This window comes from Phyllostomus hastatus, unplaced genomic scaffold (assembly GCF_019186645.2).
Source record: "Phyllostomus hastatus isolate PE091 unplaced genomic scaffold, TTU_PhHast_1.1 phas_scaffold_39, whole genome shotgun sequence".
Classification (NCBI taxonomy): Eukaryota; Metazoa; Chordata; class Mammalia; order Chiroptera; family Phyllostomidae; genus Phyllostomus; species Phyllostomus hastatus.
Genome location: NW_025334028.1, coordinates 10,353,861 through 10,374,594, shown reverse-complemented (window position 1 = coordinate 10,374,594; position 20,734 = coordinate 10,353,861). Strand labels below are relative to the sequence as shown.

The 20,734-nt window shown below is 38.7% G+C and overlaps 1 protein-coding gene across 9 annotated transcripts in view; it reads right to left on the bottom strand.

Annotated features, from left to right (window-relative positions):
- Window positions 1-8,949: 8,949 nt before the first annotated feature.
- ARHGAP24 (Rho GTPase activating protein 24) overlaps window positions 8,950-20,734 on the bottom strand; it is a 478,629-nt gene continuing 466,844 nt past the window's right edge. For 7 of the 9 annotated variants that reach the window (XM_045820118.1, XM_045820122.1, XM_045820124.1 and 4 more), the window contains 3 exons: window positions 19,311-19,340; window positions 16,698-17,775; window positions 8,950-10,678 (listed from right to left, as the gene is read on the bottom strand). In XM_045820118.1, the coding sequence (XP_045676074.1) occupies window positions 10,435-10,678; window positions 16,698-17,775; window positions 19,311-19,340 (1,352 nt within the window). In that variant the 3' untranslated portion in view covers window positions 8,950-10,434. The remainder of the gene's footprint in view (window positions 10,679-16,697; window positions 17,776-19,310; window positions 19,341-20,734) is intronic. The other 2 variants (XM_045820120.1, XM_045820127.1) reach the window with 1 other exon arrangement.

Here is a 20,734-nt window from a genome sequence, read left to right as displayed (position 1 = left end):
AACTCCTTGGTGAATTAAAAATATATAGTTTTGTGGCTTGATAGGGAGGTCACTGAACCTATGTTAATTTAGCTAGAAGTATCTGAACAATGTAAAGGAATAGCCCCTCTATTTCTGTAAATAAAACATTTTATTTAACAAATTAACTATTAGAAAATCTGGAAGATAAACATATCTATTCTTTTGAGTTAACAATTTATCCTTTATTTATAAGAAAAGCAGAAACCAAAGCCTTTTGTTATCTCTGGCATAGCTTCTATTCTGATTTAAACCACAGATCTTTACTCCCTTAAATAAAAAAAAAATTAACGATGATCAAGTAAAGGTACCTGAAAAGACCCACCATATTAAAAAGGGAAATTGCATTCCACAATATTACTCATAGAGAGAAAGGATCAGAAGGAATTTATTGGTGCACACTAGATACCAATAAAACATTACTAAATATTTGGGTAATTTTAACTCCTTTGGTAGTGAGGAAAAGAAAAGAGTCTTGAAAACTACCTTTCTTGTAGCTACTTAGGTAACAGCCAACCTAAAAGGATAATCCATTTGCTTAATGACTTCATTGGGTTGTATGGAGGGTGGCAGGTTTTGACATTACCAGTTCTTTGGAATCTTTTGTGTTGTAATGTGCCTTTCCTCCAAGGGTTTTGAAAGGCATGCCTGGATGACATCTGCCAAGTAGTGGATCACATTGAAAATCCTACTGGCTTCAGATCACATCACCCAGGGGACCACTGTACATGGCAAATCCTCTCTCTCAATTCCAGACAATTCCATGTGCTCAACTTTTTAGATCAGTGTGTTCTGATTTAGTTACAGAAAACCAGCTGTAGAAATGTGCATTTCTCAAACACATGAAATTTGATGATGGGCACCAATGAGAGTCAAATGCCCCTGTGGAATTTCCCACCCTCTCTATGTCATGCATTTCTTGCTTTAAAGAAATGCTTATCCTGGTATGATGCTTAACATAAAATAAGTCTGAAATACAATTTAGAAAATTAAAGTTTCACTCCATGGAGTGGATGACTTCACACTCTTGTCACTGAGCTCTGGGCACTGCCATTCCCTGGATCTTGTCTGGAATCTTTTTACTCAATAGACCAGATTATTTGTAATATTAAAAAAACTGCAAAATGTTGTTCATTTAAAATAATTCTCCACAATCTTCCTGGAAAAGGGTCTCACATATAATTTACCTATCATAAACACTTTTACATTCACATTTGTGAAAATATTGTCTGAAAAATTATATATTAAATCAACTTTTATAATCCAAATATATTTTACATGCTACTTAGTACATTCATTCACTTCAAAAACACATTGAACATCAATCTATGTTCAAGGTAGGAGATAAATATAACATGGTCCTTATCCTTAAAATTTTAGAGTAAACAATCTCTGAGTTTAAATATAAGTGGTTAAATACAAATATATCTCATTTAGTTTCTTTTAAAATAATGATGTGTTCAAATTAGTGGTGTGACTTAAATGAGTCCATTTTTATTATTCCCTTAAATCAATTAAACAAATCTTCTTTCAATGTTATCATTTTGTCTAGTTATATATAAGTACACTTAATGAATTAATATATTTTTGGCTATTTTCCATGACATAGGAGATAAAACCATTTTTACAATCTATTTTTAAAAATAGCATGGACATGAAAAATACAAGTAGGACTGCTTAAATCAATGAGGAAATATATGTATCTCCAATATTGTTCTTTTAATTAAAAGGTAGATTGCTTTCTTTTGGTCTCTTTTAAACAAATGCTAGTCCACAGATTAAGGGATAACTGTGTTAACACACTGAGACCTGAGCAATGACTTAGGATATCTGTATCATAGAAAGAATAGGTAAAAATTTAGAGGCTAAAAAATGATAACAGCAAAACAGCATAGATGATTTTCTGTACTACATCAAGTTTATTTTTGATATGTTTCTTCTAAGAGCTATTGAGCCTAGATACTGAGTTCAAGGCTCATATTTCTAGCATCACAACCTCCAAATCAGCAAACGACATCACAATGGACACTGGAATCTCTCTGCAGTGACTGTTATATCAAACAAAATCTATGAAATTAATTCAGTCTGTGGGTGGTAGCTGGAACTCTAAAATAAGTCGAAGTCATTTATTATTTTCTATTAAAAGATCCAATTCAGAAAATTCCTGAACATGTGAACCAGAAATTTGACATTAAACTGTGCACATTCACTCAGGCCACAAATTGATTCATGCCACAAATATCAATTGACTATTTCAATCTTTCAAGAACTGTTTTAGGCACATATTGTTGTGATGAATTCAGGCAACCTTCTGGCCTTTGTATATCCTACCTTCTAATGGGGGAGCAAACTAATGGGAAGGACTAAGAAGACAAAGCAGTTAAAAAGAAAAGATGTGATAAGGGCTGCTATTTAGACAAGGTGGACAGGGTAGGCTTATCAGAAGAGGTGATATTTGAGCAGAGACCTAAATAAAGTAAAGGAGTGAGCCATATCAGTATCTAAGGAAGATGATTTCAGACTGAGGGAAAAGTAAGAGCAAGGGCTGTGGGACAAGAGCTCACTTATATATAAGAATGGCAAAAAGTCTTGTGGATGAAGCAAAATGAACAAGAGAAAGTATGATAGTAAGTGGAATTGGAAACAGCAGGGGTCGGAGCATGTCAAGATTGTGGGGTTTTGTTCTAAATGGGAAGATGATGAATAGATGCAAGAAGAAAAGTAATCTAAATTTTCTTTTGAAAGGATCTCTCTGGCTGCTGAGTGAAGAGAGGATATTAGGAAGACAGGTAAGAATGGCCACAAAGAGTCCAGTGTAGGGTAAGATGGTCCAGAAAGGTGTGATGGGCTTAGATTAGGAAGTAGAGGTGCCGAGAAGGGGTTAGATTCAAAATCTAATTAAGGATATATTGTGAAGGACAAGATTTGCCAGTGGACTGGTATGTGATAGGAAAGAAAAAGATCAGGGATGACAGACTTATTTATATGTACAAACCATGAGGCAAATGACCGTGCAGTTGACTGAAATGGTGAACAGTGGATTAGGAGCTGATTTAGGAAGAAAATCATGCTTGTTTTGTGGGTGTGAAAATGTCAGTTGGAGATGTTTATTAGATATACAAGTGACAGAGCAGGAGCATCTACTAAGCTAGAGTTAAAAATAAATGTGAGAAGAATCAGCTTATAGTGCTATTTAAAACCATGAGAGTATATGAAGCTACCAAGGAACTGAGTGTAGATAAGAGAAGTCCAAAAAGGAGGCACCTCTCATTCCAACATATAGAAGTCAGAAAACAGGAGGGTATTCTAAGGAATGTACAGTCAGGTAGAGAAAAACCAGGAATCGGTGCTGTCCTGGAAGCCAGGTGAACACAGCATTTCCCAAGTGGGCAACTGGAACAGTGCTACTATGTGGCTGAGTGAGCTGGAGACTGACAGTGGACTATAGGACTTGATTCTGTGAAGGTCATTGCTGACCTTGACTAGAGCACTGTCTCTGCAGTCATGAGCAAGAAAGCATGACTCAGATGAGTTCAAGAGAACATGTGAGGTGAGGAATTAGAAACAAGGACAATTAATTTTTTTACTAAAAGGTGAAGCTGAAGATTGATGTGGAAATTATAAATAAATATGAGATGATTAGAATATATTTAAAAAGCTATTACAGCATGGGTATATGTTGATGGTACTGATATAGAAAGAAAAAAATGGTAACACGAGAGAGAAAGAATATTTATTTGAAGGAGAAATGTGCTTGAAAAGGCCAGAGGGATGGGCTCCAGTATATGGGCAGAGCAGCTGGCTGGTTAGGGCAGGCTGCCCAGGGGTTGTACCAGGAGACAAGGCAGTGTGTACAGGACAGGTGCAGGCAGTTTGTGTAGATATGATGAGGGAGTGTAAGAATATACCCTTCTGATACTTTTTTCTCAGTAAAGACAGAAGTTTTTCTGATGAGAATGAGGAGGGGAAGCGTTTATGTAGGTTTGAGAAGTGCAAAATGGTCCTTGGAAAATGCAAGCCATATTTATATAAATACAGTGTAAGACAAGTCAGCATGGTGGTCTTTTGCTCTCTGGTCATATTTAGCTTCTTAGGTTCAGGTTAGGAGTAAAGAGACATTAAATTTAGCCAGAGTTGAGTTTTTATTCTTTTCAGAAGAGTGTAGTGGTGGACGAGAAGATGAAGGGGTTTGAGAATAAACAGAATAATTTGAATGAAGAACCACTGACACTAAACTGGCCAAGGAGGAAAGCAATGACACGAGGGGATGATAGTGGAAACCTAGCAAAGTCAGTGGCTTGGAGATGCTTTGGAGTGTATAAAAGTTGTTGGAATGATGGTGCTAAAGGGAGTGACCTGGAGGGAGAAGAGGTGATGATCAGAGAATGGGTACTTGAAATGGAAATTTTGGTGCTGATGCAGTTATTGGTAATGACACAGTGTAGGGCAAACCATGGGCATGGGTGGCTAATATTTGGACAGAGACAGGGCCAGTCAAGGAGCTGAGTGACCAAGTTGGTGGATGGTGTGTGAGTAGTGGTGGGGGAAAAAATAGTTCAATAGGTGCTAAAATATTCAGTCATGTGGCACATGCTTCCAAAATGGTTACTAGAGTAGATGGAGAAGCAAAGTCTGGAAATTGCAGCAAAGAGCAGAGCAAGATGTAATTCTCTTTCAGGCTAGTGAGATGCAGGTTATGGTAGGGAAAAATAGCCATCCTTGAGCAGCAAGGAGAGTGATGTCATCGGGAAATAACTGTGTCATAGAGAGATTTAGGGGTGGCAATGACAGTTGTGAGATCTAGAAGGTATAATGGAAAGGTGGGAGAAGTGCTGGGGGGATCAGAGTTTGAAGCAAATGAGGGGATATGCCAAATCATTTGGGGACAAACATATCGGTGAGGGCAAAGAACACGGGAGTTTGGGCTATTTTGGCAATAGGTACTCAAGGATGAGGTCATGGTGGCCCAACCCTGGGGGTTCCCTTGGTGTGGTACTTAATCTGTTCTAAGGAATCATGAGGAGGCAGGGAATGTGTGTGTTCTAAAGAGATGGCTGGGACAAATGTGATGTTTTCAAAAAACAGGGAGTACACTGAGATACTCCATCAGAGTTCAGAGAAAATTTTGCTAAAAGGAAATGATGCCAATTTGACTGCTCAGTCAGGCAATTCAGTATTCTCCTGTTACAATACTCTTTGCTTAAGAAAGGTAACCCTCTCTACATTAGGCTGAAGCAGTTATAAATAGTGCAGTAGTACATAGTCCATAAATAGTGTCATTAAACCCTGGACCTGAGTCACAAATGATGCAATAAAAACACACTTTTCATGAGTTAAACTTTCTACTCCAAGATCTACAGTAGGTTTAGATTTTGACTTCTCAGGGAACTGTGATTTTTCTAATTCGCTTTGCAGCAAGAGGCCCTTAGCTAGGAAGTTTTAACTTTCAACTCATTCCCCACTTGCACAGTTGAGAAGACCATGAAGAGCATTATAACACAGACCCTTGGGAGCCACAGTTTCAGCATTCTTTTCCTGTGGTTTGCAAGTTCAAACAAGGCAAAAAGTGTCCAGCTCTTGCTGCTTTCTTTGAATTAAACAGGGCATTAAATAGTAGAAGCCACCAGTAGATGTACATTGTCAGTGTGTTTGCAAGTCTCACAAGGTGAGGATGAGTTGTTCTGCACAGTGCCACCTCAATGGTGCAGACTTAATAGGTAAATTTTATTTCATTGAAAAAGTTCCCTAGGGTCCATACCAAAGGCACCTTGTACATGCTGTCCCAAACACTAGGGAAGCCCTGACTACATGTGGCCACCTGTCTGGTAACCCTTCAGGACTCACATCACAGTCATGACTCTGCACTGTCTTTTCTAGCCTCATTTTTGTGATCTCTTACTTTCATAGTCATTCATCTTATGTGGTAATTAGTATTGTAAACTAGGTATTCCTGGGCACCCAGCCTAATGCTGGCCTGGCATGTGGAGGATTTCAATAAATACCCACTAATGGTGGTGCTCATGTGAGGCTAGACACGTTCACTGGTCCATATCCTTAGACATTTTCATTATATTGTACCTAGTACTTTTTTTTTTAAGATTTTATTTATTTATTTTTGGAGGGGGAAGGGAGGGAGAAAGAAAGAGAGAGAAACATCAATGTGCTGTTGCTGAGGGCCGTGGCCTGCAACTCAGGCATGTACCCTGACTGGGAATCAAACCTGCGACACTTTGGTTCGCAGCCCACACTCAATCCACTGAGCTATGCCAGCCAGGGCTGCATCTAGTACTTTTAATGCCCAAAATTGTCTTCAGTATCCACATGGACAGAGTTAATATAGTTAGTATTACTGGTAGTTCTTTACACATTATTCTCATGTGATAGATGTAATTGTATGATCTCAGAGTAGGAAAGATGCTTCAGGTTGCCTCCTCCTTGCTATCAAACTCGGACAGGATCTGGGCAAAAATAAAATGAATGTTCTTGGGACAGGGACACAATTATACCTTCTGCTGATCCCTGTGCTAGCCTTTTAGTACTGGCCAAATTCCTCAAGTCAGAGCCCTGCTATGTTCTTTAGAATCTTAAACATCCTTACCATAGAAGCAATTTGAAGGCTGACAGCTACCACTTATTGAACACTTACTATATCCCTGGTACTGTGCTAATCACGTCACTTATCTTATTCATTTCTCAAAAAAAAAAATCTAGTGAGGAAGAGACTCTATTATTATTCTTATTTTATTAAAAAACAAATTAGGGCTTATAAATAGCATGTAACTTTTCTTAAATTCATGTAGCTACAAAGTAGCAGAGCTGGGATTTGGATCCAGGGTCTGAATCCCAAAGCTCATGCACGTTCTCTTCTATGCTGCTGATCTGAGCAGGGTGCAGCTCTGCAATGGGAGGAACACTGGGGTTCACGGTCAGCATCACCACCTTTAATATTCTCCTGATTTTCAAGGGGAGATAATTATGTCAGTGATTTGAACTATCCTATCTTGGAATGATCTATTTTTTTAAAGGAGGCCTCAGCTTTTGAATAAATAAAAATAAATAGGAATAACATTATTGGAATCCCACTTGGAGTTTTTAGTCATTTCATAATAAAATTGTGTATAAAATTTATGCCTCAGTTGACCTGCTGTGGTAGCTAATTCTATTTTAAATGTCCTCTAAAGGATACCCAGCCATATAGTTTGACTAACAAAACCAATATTATAGACTCAACACTTGTAAGCAAATAAATCCATTCTTCTGAGCTCATAATTTAAGAATTATTATAGTTAACAATAATAGTTTTAAAGAAGTGTATACAAAATATAGCAAATGAATTCTTGATACTACCTAAGTATTTATTTCCATTTTATTCTTATGTTAATTTTTGGTGGATATTTTCTAGACTTTTAGCTTAATTAATAGAAGAACTAATAGACATGCAGATGGATGAGCTGCTCACAGTAGTCATTGATTAGAAGTCATCATCACCAAAATCAATAATTAAAATTAGTAACAGCATCCCTCATCATATTTTGCTAACTCTCTAAATTTATTGCTAACTCTGCACTGGCCCTCTATGGCATAAAGGGTGGAGGGGGAGGGATTTAAGACCAATAAGGTACAATCTGATGTGTTAAGAAGCTCTGTTGATGAAGTGGCAGGCACTGGAATAGGCACCTTTAAGTATGACAACACCCCTACTTTGCAGAGGTTATCTCCACTTTACTGATGAAAAAACAGGTTCACAGAGGTTCAGTGACTGATTGTTGCTGTGCATCTTGCCTAAGGCATGCTGAGATTCTTATCTTAGTCTGCCTGGCTGTCAGTTTTCTGTGATTTTCATTTCACTATGTTGCTTCCTAAAGTGCTTATTTGGTGAAGAAAATAAGCAGATGTGGGAAGAGCTAAAAGAGATATATGCAAGTTGGGAGCAAAGAAGGTAACCAGCAGCAATGAGATCCTAGGAAGCATCATAGGGGAGCTAACATTTGATTTGGCTCTAAAAATACATGGTTTGAGTGGGACAGATTGAAGGGAGACAGTTGAGATGGACACAGCAATAGAAGGTGGGAAGTTCCAAAGGCACGCAATGGCATGGCAGGTGTGGGGGAAGTGGGAAAAAATGAGAATGAACCTGCAGATCAGCATCTTACATATGTTGTGAAGGGCTTTATCCTGTGGGTGAGTGAGTCATCATCCAATGTGACTGGCAAGGCCAGGGCATGGTTGCATGGCAGCTGGCAAAGGTGAAAGTAGAGGAATGATCCTGGAACAAAAGTGGGTAGGTGAGAAGCTTTCATCAAAAGATGAGAGGCTGAGCAAAGATGGGTGGAACAGACAGTCCTAAGTGAGTGAATCTAAAGGTGGTGAAGAAGAGAGATTAGAGAGAATAAGAGTTAACATCGACGGACTCCTTCCTGTATACCAGTTGCTGTGCTCAGCCTTAACACCAGCTGCCTCACTGAGACCACGTAACAAGTCTATGAGAGGAGTATTTGTATTATTTCCACTCTACAGATGAACTAAGTGATGCCTGGAAGATTAACAGCCTGCAAATTGTAGAAAATGCGAAGCAGACAGTTTGACTGCATACATTTTGTTTTTCACTATTACATCAGGTAGCTCCCAGATGCGTCGGAGGTTGGGTTAACTAAGACAGGGACTGGGAAAAGACATAGAGAGCTATGAGATCAACTTTGCACATGAGTTTGAATTTTTCATAGCATGTCCAGGTGGAAGCATCTGGTTAAAGAATTGGGAGGATGGAGAAAAAGGAATGAAAGATAAAAAAGGCATCGCTGTGTGGACAGAGACTGAAACTGGAGTGCAGTTGGCCGGTGAAAGGATGTGCTCTGAGGCAGCATGGTGACAACAACGAACGCTGTCAGGACCCCTCTCCCCTTGGAAAAATAAATACACACAACACACAAATTCCATACACTCAAGTCGTATTTATTTCCAATTATGCCTTCAATGACTTTTTGTTTTCATGTGAGAAAGATTTACTTGCTTAGCTCCTTAAAAGCATTATTGTACTGACGTGTAAAGAAACCTTCTCCCAGAACTCTAGCTCCTGAGAAACCTGAGCTTCTCTAGAAAGTTAACATTACTAATGTTTACAATTTATCAGAATTGGACCTTTGAGCATTCACATCTTAAAATTATTGTGAATGACTATGTTTCCAACAGGGAGGAAAAATACTGTAAAAATTAGAAGCAAAATGGTTAGTTTGTTTCTTCTGTCTCCTCTTCCTTCTGGCCCTGTTCCCTCCATCACCTCCCTCTTGCTGCAAAAAGCCTCTGCCCGCTGTCACTCTGAGAGAATTCCAGATGACAACAGAACAGTCATCCTGAGAGAAAAATGGCAGTCTATGGCACACACCTAGTGGTTTAACCAAGAGAGCCACAGGACTACTGTTTCACTGCTGGCATCCCAGAGTGCAGTATATCTGGGGAGGGAGAGGTCTGAGTGGAAGGCAGGCAGGTGCTCACAAAATGGCATTGCGAGTGTGCAGCAAGTGGCTGAGCAAGCATTACTTCCCAGCTTCCTCATGGCAGGATGAATTTCTCATGTACCCAGGCTGCAGTTACAGAGACTCAGTCCAGAAGGACAGAGTACTTCAAGGCATGACTGGTTAAATGCTTTTCTTCGTCACTTTCCACCCCTTGAGGTTCATCCTGCAGAGAACTGGCAAGGCAGACCAGGGGGCTTGGAAAAGGGACTTTGTTACAGGGTCTAAACTTTCTTGTGTCAAATCGTCTCACAAAGAAAACTGAGCAGTATCTAGGGAAGAACTTAAAGAGCAGTTCAAAGGTTCCTGGTGAGACTACTGTAGTTTATAAAATTATTTACATTTATCTTTTTGGTCATTGGTAAGGTCTATTGGCACAAACAGCACAGCCACAAAGTATTCTTCTGATTTTAATAACTCATCTTATATATATTTATATATTTTCATATATCTGCTTATCTTCATTTCCTCAGCAAAAAAAGGAAATAAAAATATTGATCTATAAAATAAGCTGATGATAACACAATGCCAAAAATAGCTTATGTTAAGTGCAAGGGGTGAAGCTTGAAAGCAAGCTAAATTGCAACAACATATTGATTTAACATTTTAAATACAAGACTTGCAATAAAATAATTCTTGAGATATGCTTCTCATTTTTAGTTCACTTTTTAAAAACTACTCTATATACACATATCCAGTTGTAACACTTGACAGTAGCATATGGGGCATGGTATAACTTTGGTACACATTGCAGATATGGATGGGTAATGTCTGTAAATGATATCCCTTCACCAGTTAGAGCACTGTACAGCCAGGTGACCAGCCACCCGATCACATGTAATATTCCCACAGGAGCCCCCAGAGTCCTTCCCAGACCCACCAGAGACAGTGGGAGAAAGCTGGCTCACTGAATCCATATTGTGTTTCCTCTCTCGGTTCTCCTGGGTTCCACTGTCAGCTCCCCAAACGTGGAAAAAAACTGCTCCATTTCTTTCTGAAGCATGTCATTTCTTTTCTCAGCATCTTCTTTTGCACGCTCTGCATTTCGCATTTTGATTTCTATCATCGTGAACTTTTTCCTTTCCTGATCCAGTTCATCGTGGAGGCTCATCATTTCTGTTTCCAAAGTCAAGTTTCTCTGTTCCAAGCTACAAAGGATAGGGAAGGGAATAAAAAAGACAGAGATCTCATTCACTTGAAATGTGAGAGGGCTACAGGTATTTTCTAAGCTCTGTCTGCACTGCTTAGGAAATTGGAATGTGTCCTGTCGATTCACTGAAAATTTTTTATTTTCTTTGTTTTTACTGTTTGCTAAGATGTTTTACTATCATTTGAACAAGAAGACCCCAAACCTCTCTTAGAAGCACTTAGCTGTCACTGACAGTGGATGTGTAAGTGCCAGCACAGAGCAGCCCAATAACCAATGTCATGTAGCAGAGAATGGAAGAAGTGAAAGACAGCCAAAACCACGAAACTTCCTGGATCATTAAATGTAAATTGGGCTTTGCTAAAAGAAAGGGAGGAAGCCCAGTAAAGTTGGAAGAAAAGGGAGCAATCACATTTGCTTTCCATCAGAGGAAAAATAATGATAGTGCAAATATCATTGTTGATAAAGTCCACTACTAAGAATGAACTTTTCTCAGACATAAGGAGTCCCATCGTTTAAAAGTGGTGCCAAAAGCAGCTACCTTACATGGAGAAGAGTGGTAGCAATTATATGTGGTGAATAAGTAATCCACCTGACATTTTTGACAATGGAGTCCACCCAAGTACCTTGCTGCTATCTGTAATTCTCACTACTTTCAAGTTAATGTATCTTAGAATCTCTAGATTTATAGTTCTACAGATTGATAGCTGTATCCATTTGGATGTAGTTTATAATTTTAGATAGCTTCCTTGAAAACAGATTTTTCTCCATAATCACTAAGTTACAAAACATAATTTCCTGTTGTTTTTCAAAGAGGAGTATTACATACTTATTTATTATAAGATGAATCTTGATAATAGGTGACTTTTTAATCTCTCCTCTTCTGAGCTAAGGTCCTCAGGGTATGTTTGAAGTTACCATACCACTAAAATTTGAAAGGCTAATCTGATTATTTTAATAACAATTTTCAAACTTAAAGCCTCAATTATTTTTTGTTTTGAAATAAGTCCTACATGTCGATATTTCATCCATATAATAATAACACAAAATAACACTTTCTTTTGAAAGTAACTAAGATTAAAAAAATATTCTCTATATTCTGTAATCAGTTTAGAAGGCTGTTTTGATCACAAGACCACATTTTTATATAACGACCTGGCAGTATACTGGTTACAACCCAGAATTATTCTGCAATATATTCTGTTTGCTTCCTAAAGCTATTTATGTTAGAACTAAAAGCAAAGACAATCCTTTAAGCAATATTGATACATGTGGATGTATCAGGTACTTGTGTGAAACTGCCAGGACTCTCACGAACTAAGTGGGATATAGAAGGGAACCCCTCCCACTGCAAACACAATATGGTGCTGAAAAATATATACAAAATTCTAAAAATACATAACCAAGGTTAAAATAAATCAAAGAGCATCAAGTATCATAACCAAGAAAGACACTCCAATTTAGAGCAGCAAGTGGAAGCACACAAAGGGTATTGATCCTGCATAGAGGCCAGCGCTGGGAGCTAGTGGTCTGTTTTTCCTCCCGCAGGGGAAGAGTAGGTCTCCGGTGTGAGAGAGAAAGAAAGCCCAAAGTGATTCAACTGAGAGCTTATCATATCAATTATCTTTCTAAGAAAGCAACCACAAAAACTCTACTCATGAATCAGCAGAAGAAAAAATATCAGTCTTAGCAATATATTTTTAGATATGTCTTCTCAGGCAAAGGCAACAAAATAAAAATAAACAAATAGAGCCATATCAAACTTAAATGCTTTTGCAGAGTGAAGGAAGACATCAGCAAGAATAAAAGGTAACATACTGAAAAAATACTTGCAAATGATATATCTGATAAAGGGTTAATGTCCAAAATACACAAAAAAATCATACAATTCAACATGGAACTCATGGACATGAACAACAGTGTGGTAACTGCAGGGGGGATGGAGGATGTGTGGGGAAGAAAAAGGGGGATAAGGAGGATAAATGGTAATAGAAAAAACAATAAAAAATAAACTAGTAAAAAAAAAAAAAGAAAAAACACCAGAGAGACAAACAATCCAACTTAAAATATGAGCAGAAAACCTGACTCAACATTTATGCAGAGAAGATGTATAGGTTGTCAACAGACACATGAAAAGATGTTCAATGTCACTAAACATCAGGCAAATCCAAATCTAAACCACAATGAGAGATTGTCACCTCATACCTGTCAGCATGGACACTATTAGAAAGACAACAAATGATAATCTAGAGGAAAGGGAACACTTATTCATTGTTGGTGAGATTATAAATGAAGTGCAGCCACTCCATATGGGAAACAGTATGGAGACTCCTCAAACAATGAAAAATAGAATTACTATACAACACAGCAATTCTACTTCTGGTTACTTATCTGAAAAAAAAAAACCCAGTAATTTGAAAAGATATATGCACCTCTATGTTCATTTCAGCATTATTTACAATCACGAAGCTATGGAAGCAAAACAGGCGCCCACTGATAAATGAGTAGATAAAGAGAATATGGTTCATATGGTCAATGGAACATGATTCAGCCACAAAAAGTAATGAAACCTGGCCATCTGCAACATGGATGAATGCAAAGAGTATTATGTTAAGTGGAATAAGTCAGACAAAGAAAGACAAATACTTTATGATTTCACTTATATGTGGAATCTAAACACCAAAATTACCAAACGAACAACACGAACAAGCAAAGTCACAGACACAGTGAATAAACTGATAGCTTTCTATTGGAAGGAAGGTGGAGGCAGGAGGGAAAGGGGAAGAGGGTTAAAAAGCATAAATTTTAGTTCTAAAGTAAGTCACAGAGATGTAAAGCACAGGGAATACTGTCAATAATATTGTAACTACGTATGATGACACATTGTTATTAGACTTGTGGTGATCACTTTGTAAGGTATATAAATATTGGGTCACTGTGCTGTACACCTGAAACTAATGTAATATTTTATGTTAACTATAATTAAAAATAAATCTTAAAAAAATTAGTAAGCTGGTAAACAGGTCTGAGAAAAATTACCCAGAATGCCTCACAGAATGAAAAAGACAGAAATTTAATATAAGAAAGAGAAATTAACAGAGATAGAGCATGGATTAAGAAGGTGCCAGCATACTTCAATAAGGGTTATAGAAACAGAAATTTGAGAAAATGAGGGAGATGAAATAAACTAAAAGATGATAGACACAAATATCCCAGAACTAAAAAATATATAAGCTCTCAGATCAAATAAAAATAAAGGCTGAAAGTTCATGGAGAAGATATGGCAGAAAGTTACTAATTAACATAGAAATGGCATAGCAATATTAATATCAGAAAGACTATACTTTCAGGCAAAATGCATCATTTCAACTAAAGATGAACATTATTTGATAATAAAAGAATCAATTCATCAGGGATATATGAATAATTATGACCTTTTATTCACCTAGGACTGTAGCCTCAAATTATTCAATATAAACTAGAATTATAAAGAGAAATTGATAAATCCATAAAAATTCGGGGAGTTTAAGGTAACTTTGTCAGAAATTACAGGTCTATCTGATAAAAATTAGGAGAAATGTAAAAGATTTAAACAGCTTGATTAACAGACTTGATCTATTGGTCATACATAAAATCCCAAACCAACAATAAAAGAATAGTTTTTATAAGATCAAATAAATGATATCACAAAAATAATTTTTTCTGACTACATACAATAAAGGAAGAAATTTGTGGGACAGGGAGATTGCCAAACTCACATGTTTAAAAACTAAAAACCATGTGTCAATGATTGATAAAGTAAAATATTATCTATCATCTATTGAGCTATGTATGTAGGAATGTATGTATGTATCATGTATATATCATCGATGTAACTAACCTCCATACTTCAAGTCCTGTGGGGGAAGTTAAAAATAATTTTAAAGAGAAATGTCTGACTGTAAACAGCAACTTCTGTGGCTTGGGCAGTGGCAGCTCCTCAGCCCTCCTTTGTTGTGAACCTCTGTCTCTGCCTGTAAGGTGGTAAGAATGCTGCAGTGAAAGGAGCCAGTGAGAGGACATACTGTTGAAAGTTCTGTGATTTTATCAAAGTCTCTGAAATGCACTGTAGACTCAGAACATAAATGTATTACCAATGTCCTCATAAATGAACATGTTCATCTCTCAGCCATTCATGATAACCTGTTTCCTATCCTAATGCAAGTTTCAACTGTTATCTCTTGTTCCCCAGTGCTAAGTGCTAATTTATCATCATACACTGGCAGCAGTTCAGAGGTCTGGGAGCTACTGGTCGTAAAAATGATATTCAGATGACGTTTTTATTCTTATTTAAACTCACTGTTACTTGGCATTATGTAGGAAAATTCAAACCAAGTTTCCATTCAGTGAAGTTTACAAAAACTACTTTCTAAGTAGTTTTCCAATCTAACATATAAATAATATTTTATTTTATATTTATTCTATCATAGCTCTTGAAAATATGTATCTTTGGCTTGATAATAAATGGGTGGGAAACAGCAAAAGAAAGTCAACTATATGTATTTCTATAATATTTATATAACATATTAATATAAAATGTTTATATATATACACAAAACCATGTGGAGTTTGGAGCCATAGAAGCAGCAAAGCAGGACAAAGACTGATGTTCACATATGAGAAGGCCTTAGGCCACCCACGCAGGAAGAGGTCACCGCAACACAGGGCCTGAGCCTGGGGCCCAGACCACAGCAGGGGCTCCCTCACGCTGAACTGGGCCTCGGGCCTTCTCCTGACTTGGGAGCCCAGTGCTCTCTCCTGTGCCTACACTATGCTGAAAGGAGAACATAAAAACAATCCGCCTTGCCATTTCTGTGAACTCAGTGAAACATGGGTGCGGTGACTTTCAGGTTTCCAGTACAAGATGATATTTGTGAATCTTGGGCCCCGTTCTCTGAATCCCTGCCTCTCCAGTCCACGGACCCTCTGACAGTCAGGGGCACTGTGAACATAGGACACTCAGCCAAAGCTGCTGATCTTGCCCGGGTTGCTTTCCTGGAGAAGTTCCTAAGCAAAGTGCTTCTTACCTTGGCCATCTTATCAGAGGATGTAAACTGACACAAATTAGGTTTTAGCATAGCTGTTTCCTTATGAATCATAGTTTTTGCTTCTTATTTAGTTTTGTTTCTTATTTAGTCATATGGACCATTTTTCTTGTCCTGAATACACTTCATGTCATCACCTTTCTCAAAAGTGTTATGAATTCCAATCTCAGAGCAAAAGCCAAAGACTTAATCTGATCCCCAAGGTCCTGTCACCTGTTTCCTGTTATGTCCCTGAGCCCCTAGCCCAGCCCATGTCGTGGCATTTCCACTTGCTCCTCTGCCAGGTATCCGCACAGCTTTCCTTTAACCTGCTGTGAGGCCCTGTGCCCAAACTCACACCTCACCAGCACCCTCCCTACTTCCCCGCTTCAGTCTTCTACTTAGCACAGGGCCTGGTTTACTCATTTGTCTGCCTTCTCCGGGGCAGTAGAAGCACATTCCAAGACGGCTGAGTGTGCTGAGTCCTTGGGACCTGGAACTAAGCTTGGCAGAGAGTGGGCACTCCCTCAGCATTCAACAATTGAAAAATTATAAAAGGTCTGTTTATTCTACAACTTTCCTTTCCCCTCATTTCATCCTTTTCCTGTCAGTGAAAACAGGCTCCTCATCCTCCATCTGCCTCCTCACAGCTCCTCTCTAACCAGCCTCTGGAACAATTCACGTAGCATTATTGGGCACCTCCTCTGTGCCAGGGACAGTGCTCAATGATTTTTACATGCTTTTGAGAAAAATACTACTCATATTTAAATTTTTCACATTAAGAATCCGAGGCTCACAGAGATAAAGTGAACTTTCCCAAAGTCCCACAGCTTCCAAGGGGTAACACTAGGACTTGAGTAGGGTCTCTGGCTCTGGGACCAGCTTGTTTTACTGTCTGTGGGAGCCTGCCCCACAGAGGAGGCTCCCTGGCCCTCAGGAGCCCCAGATTTTCCTCACCTCTTTATCTTGGACTCATACTCTATCTTCTGTTTGGTCATTTCCTGTTTCAGGCTGGACACTAGACTGTGCAGGGCACTGTGGTTGCTGCTGTTGTTGCCCACAAACGTCTCACTGTTGTCACTGCTGCTGGTGGCACGACTACTTCGACCTCCCATGCTCCTCCGGTCACTTTTGTTTTCATAGTCCCCAGGGTGGGAAAGATCGTCTTGTGGGGGCCCGTCCAAAACAGGGTCCTCAAAGTTCCCACCATAAAAGTCTTGCTCTGGACAGGTGGTTGTAGAGGAGCGACAGGAGGTGGAGTTCTCAGGGAGGGAGATTTCACAGGAGGAGGTGGACCAGGTGGCACTGTCAACACTCTGCTTGTCGTCGAGGTTCATCATGGAGAACTGCTGGTGAACATTATCATAGGTGGAAAGCCTGTTGTGCTGGCCGGACTCCCCTGTTTGCTCTTTCTGCTTGTTGTCTCTCAGGGTCACATAGCCATTGGGAAGCCAGGTCATGCTGCGACCATTCACAGGGTTCCCAAGCGAGTCAGTGTTTAAAATGCCCATTCGCATTGTTCCATTCTGGACACTGTGGGTGCCCATTTTGGTACCAGACGCCTTCAGTGAAGAGGTCCTTCTGGCCTGTAAGCTCCCGTTGGGAGTAGTTTGGGTTTTCTCAAGACCTTCTGCATTGCTGCTGCTGAAGGACCCATTGGTGACAATCCCACTGCCCTTATTGAAGGCAGGGTTCTTTTTGACCATAAGAGGGGGACTCCTAGAGACATCCAGCTTGTGGACACTGTTCCTTGGGCTGTTAGTTTTGCTGCCTGACAGAGCTGTGGGGGATCCATTATCTACGTTGCTCCTCTGGGGAGACTCAGACTTCTCCCAAGAGCACCGCCTAACAGGACTGTCCTTGGTATTATTGTTCTCCTTGTTCTGTAGTTGACCCATGGTGGTTTTCTTCTGGATTTCATTGTTGTTGTTGCTCACTCCATCTTGGGGCTTGCTCTGCAGTTCTGTGTCTTTGGGGAAAAGGTGATCGTGTTTGCTAATCATCACTGACATCAACTGCTGGACCACCACGGTGCCTGGAATTGCACAGAAAACAAAGTTGTATGAGTGAAATAGTTGTGATTTACTTCCCATTTTGAGAGTGACTCTGAAAGCACCACACTCAGGTGAACATGCAGCATTGTTAGCAGTGCTAAACTAGATTTTTAATGATGATAATGACAATGCAGGATTAAATTTCTTGAGAATTTACTCTGTGCTATGAACTCTACTCAGCACTTTGCTTTTGTTAGTTTACTTGGATTTTAAAATAAGTCTATAAATAGGTAGTTACTGTCATTAGTCTGTGAATTTTAAATAACTTGACCAAGGTTACAAAGCTATAAAGAGCAGACTTGGGGTTTGAACCTAGAGTTAGCTAGTTCCAAAGACTAGGCTCTTGATCATTTTACAACATTTCTTGCAAGTTTGACACTTATTTATGAGAAATATTCCTCAGGAGGATGTCATTGTGATCTCTCATCTGACAATGACGTCAAACCATCAAGACATTTTAGTGGCCTCTGTTAAGTGGAAACCTATATAATCTCTAATGGATATATGGTCTGTCTTTCTAACACATCAAAACAATACAGTTCCATATGAATTTTGGTCACTCTTCAAAAGCCTCAGAGCATTTTAAGCGACAATAACCAGAATGGTGTAGTAAGGACCTCCAAAAATCCTCTCTTCCATAAAAGCATATGAAAAAAAAAATCCTGAATCAACATTTTTAGAAATCTAGAAACTAACCAAAGGCTTAGTGTAATCTGCAAATTGTTTATTCAAGAAAAATGGTTGAATCTCAGTAATAACAGCAAGCTCTGAGGTGTTTTACTTTCCTTGTTCTCATCTTTTTCTCCCTAGTTTTGTAGTTGCCTTGAAAACCAACTTCCCACCATCACAGTGGGTACTGGCAGTCTGGACACCCCAGGATCAGGTGGAACAGGGTTAAAACTCCTTCAAAGCTCCATTGCTAAAGTACTGTTACTGTCTGACCTATTTAGTGGTTGCCTGGAAGATGCCACTAATGAGGCCGTCTCATTTTGTCTGACTAGAAGTGTGACCAGTGTGAGTAGCATTTTTCTCAGGGGCACTTTTCAAGTATAATGTGGGGCTTTTTTGTTTAACACCATGGCTGCCTGAAACAATGGACAACAGCTGGAACAAACAATGGACTAACCAAAAAGCTTAAAAAATTAAAGAAATAATTCCATGGGAAGTTTTGAAAGGCAATGATCTATTCCTGGGAATCTAGAAGAGGACATACATGTTTAGGATTCTGCACAAGCTCAGGGCTGTTGACATGTTCAGGAAAAAATTGAGACACCCCTGTTCTCTCACCTCTGGCTGGTCTTGAGGCTTTGCACAGCCAGAACTGGAGACTAAGGCAGAGTTGCAAACTGCCTGGCTGAGTGTTGAAGGTTTACCTTAACATGCACACAGAGTCCCTTGGTAAAAAATGGGAGACTTATTGGCTCTAGACATTTAAGGAAATATTTGCCTAATCATTAGCTGACAACTAAGCAAACCAAGTACAGACTTCAATGACATGGCAAAAATATAGGCATACCTGAAGGTATGTCAATTGAGGTTATCCAATCTGAAAACACAAAGACAAAAGAATGAAGAGAAATGAACAGGGCCCCAGAGACCTGTGGGACATCATTAACTATGACAGCATATACATAATGGTAGTCCCAAGAAGGAGAGTAAAAGAGAATTGAATAGAATAAATATTCTAAGAAATAGTTGCTGGGATCATCCCAATTTGAAGGAAAACCAGAATCTATATATCCAAGGAGCTCAGCAAGTTCCAAGCAAGGTAAATGCAAAAGGAGCCACACCTAGAACTATCATCATTCAACTGTCTTAAAGCAAAAACAAAGACAGAACCTTGAAAGCCTAAGAAAGAAGCGACTCATTTACAAGGATCCTCAGTAAGATCATCACTTCTCATTGCTAGAGGCAGTGGGATGAAATATTCAAAATGTTGAAAGAAATACTATTAAGTAAGAACTCTATATCCAGCAGACCCATGCTTCAAAAATGGAGAATACCGACATTCCTAGATAAACATAAAAACAGAGAGAGAGAGAGAGAGAGAGAGAGAGAGAGAGAGAGAGAGAATTTGTCATTAGTAAATCTGTTCTATAAGGAACTCCAAACTTCAGGGCATTTTAAAGAAAGAGAAGACCTTCAAGAAAGAAAATAATTCCTTTACACAGATGAAAATAATTATGCTTCCCATTTGGCCCTCATATTTTTACTATGTACTGTAAAGTATGAATTAGAAATCAATACAAGTTTCAGACAGTAATAATCATCTGGACAAAATGGATAAAAAAGTTGCCCTATTATTGAAAACAGTCATTTATTTTAAAATTAATGGGTTTATCATGTTAATGACATATTAGCTGAAATCTCAAAATATATATTTTTACATTCCTCACTGACTTACAATATGGGCTCTAATCCCTTAAAACTGACTGACACCATTAACTCAGCTTCTAAACTAGTTTCCTAACTTGAGGGACCCAATTTACCTAACAATCTTTTAAAATATTAATTTATTCATGTACCCACAATGACGCAGTATAGGCTAATGCAAAGATCAATCATCTTTACTTTGGCTTGAACTGTATTAATTTGTTGTGCTAACTCAGTTTACATCGTGTGGATAAAAGCTCATAAGAGTAATCTTTGAAGAAATACATGTAGGGAAACAATTTAAATGTTAGTAAGTGTGGTTTCTACATAAAATACTTAAAACACAAGATTTGGTGAGGAAGATGATGATGAGAGCTGTTGACAGCGCAGGTTTCTACGGAAGCAGCTGCTAATGGAGTGGCTGTCAAGAGTACGAGACTGACCTGGGCTGAGGCCACTCTTTGGCTTAAAGCAGCACCTAGGCAAGATTTGACTCTGAATATAATTCACATCAAATTTTGAATAGGAAAAAAATGTGTTATGTCTATCTATATCCTGCATACATCT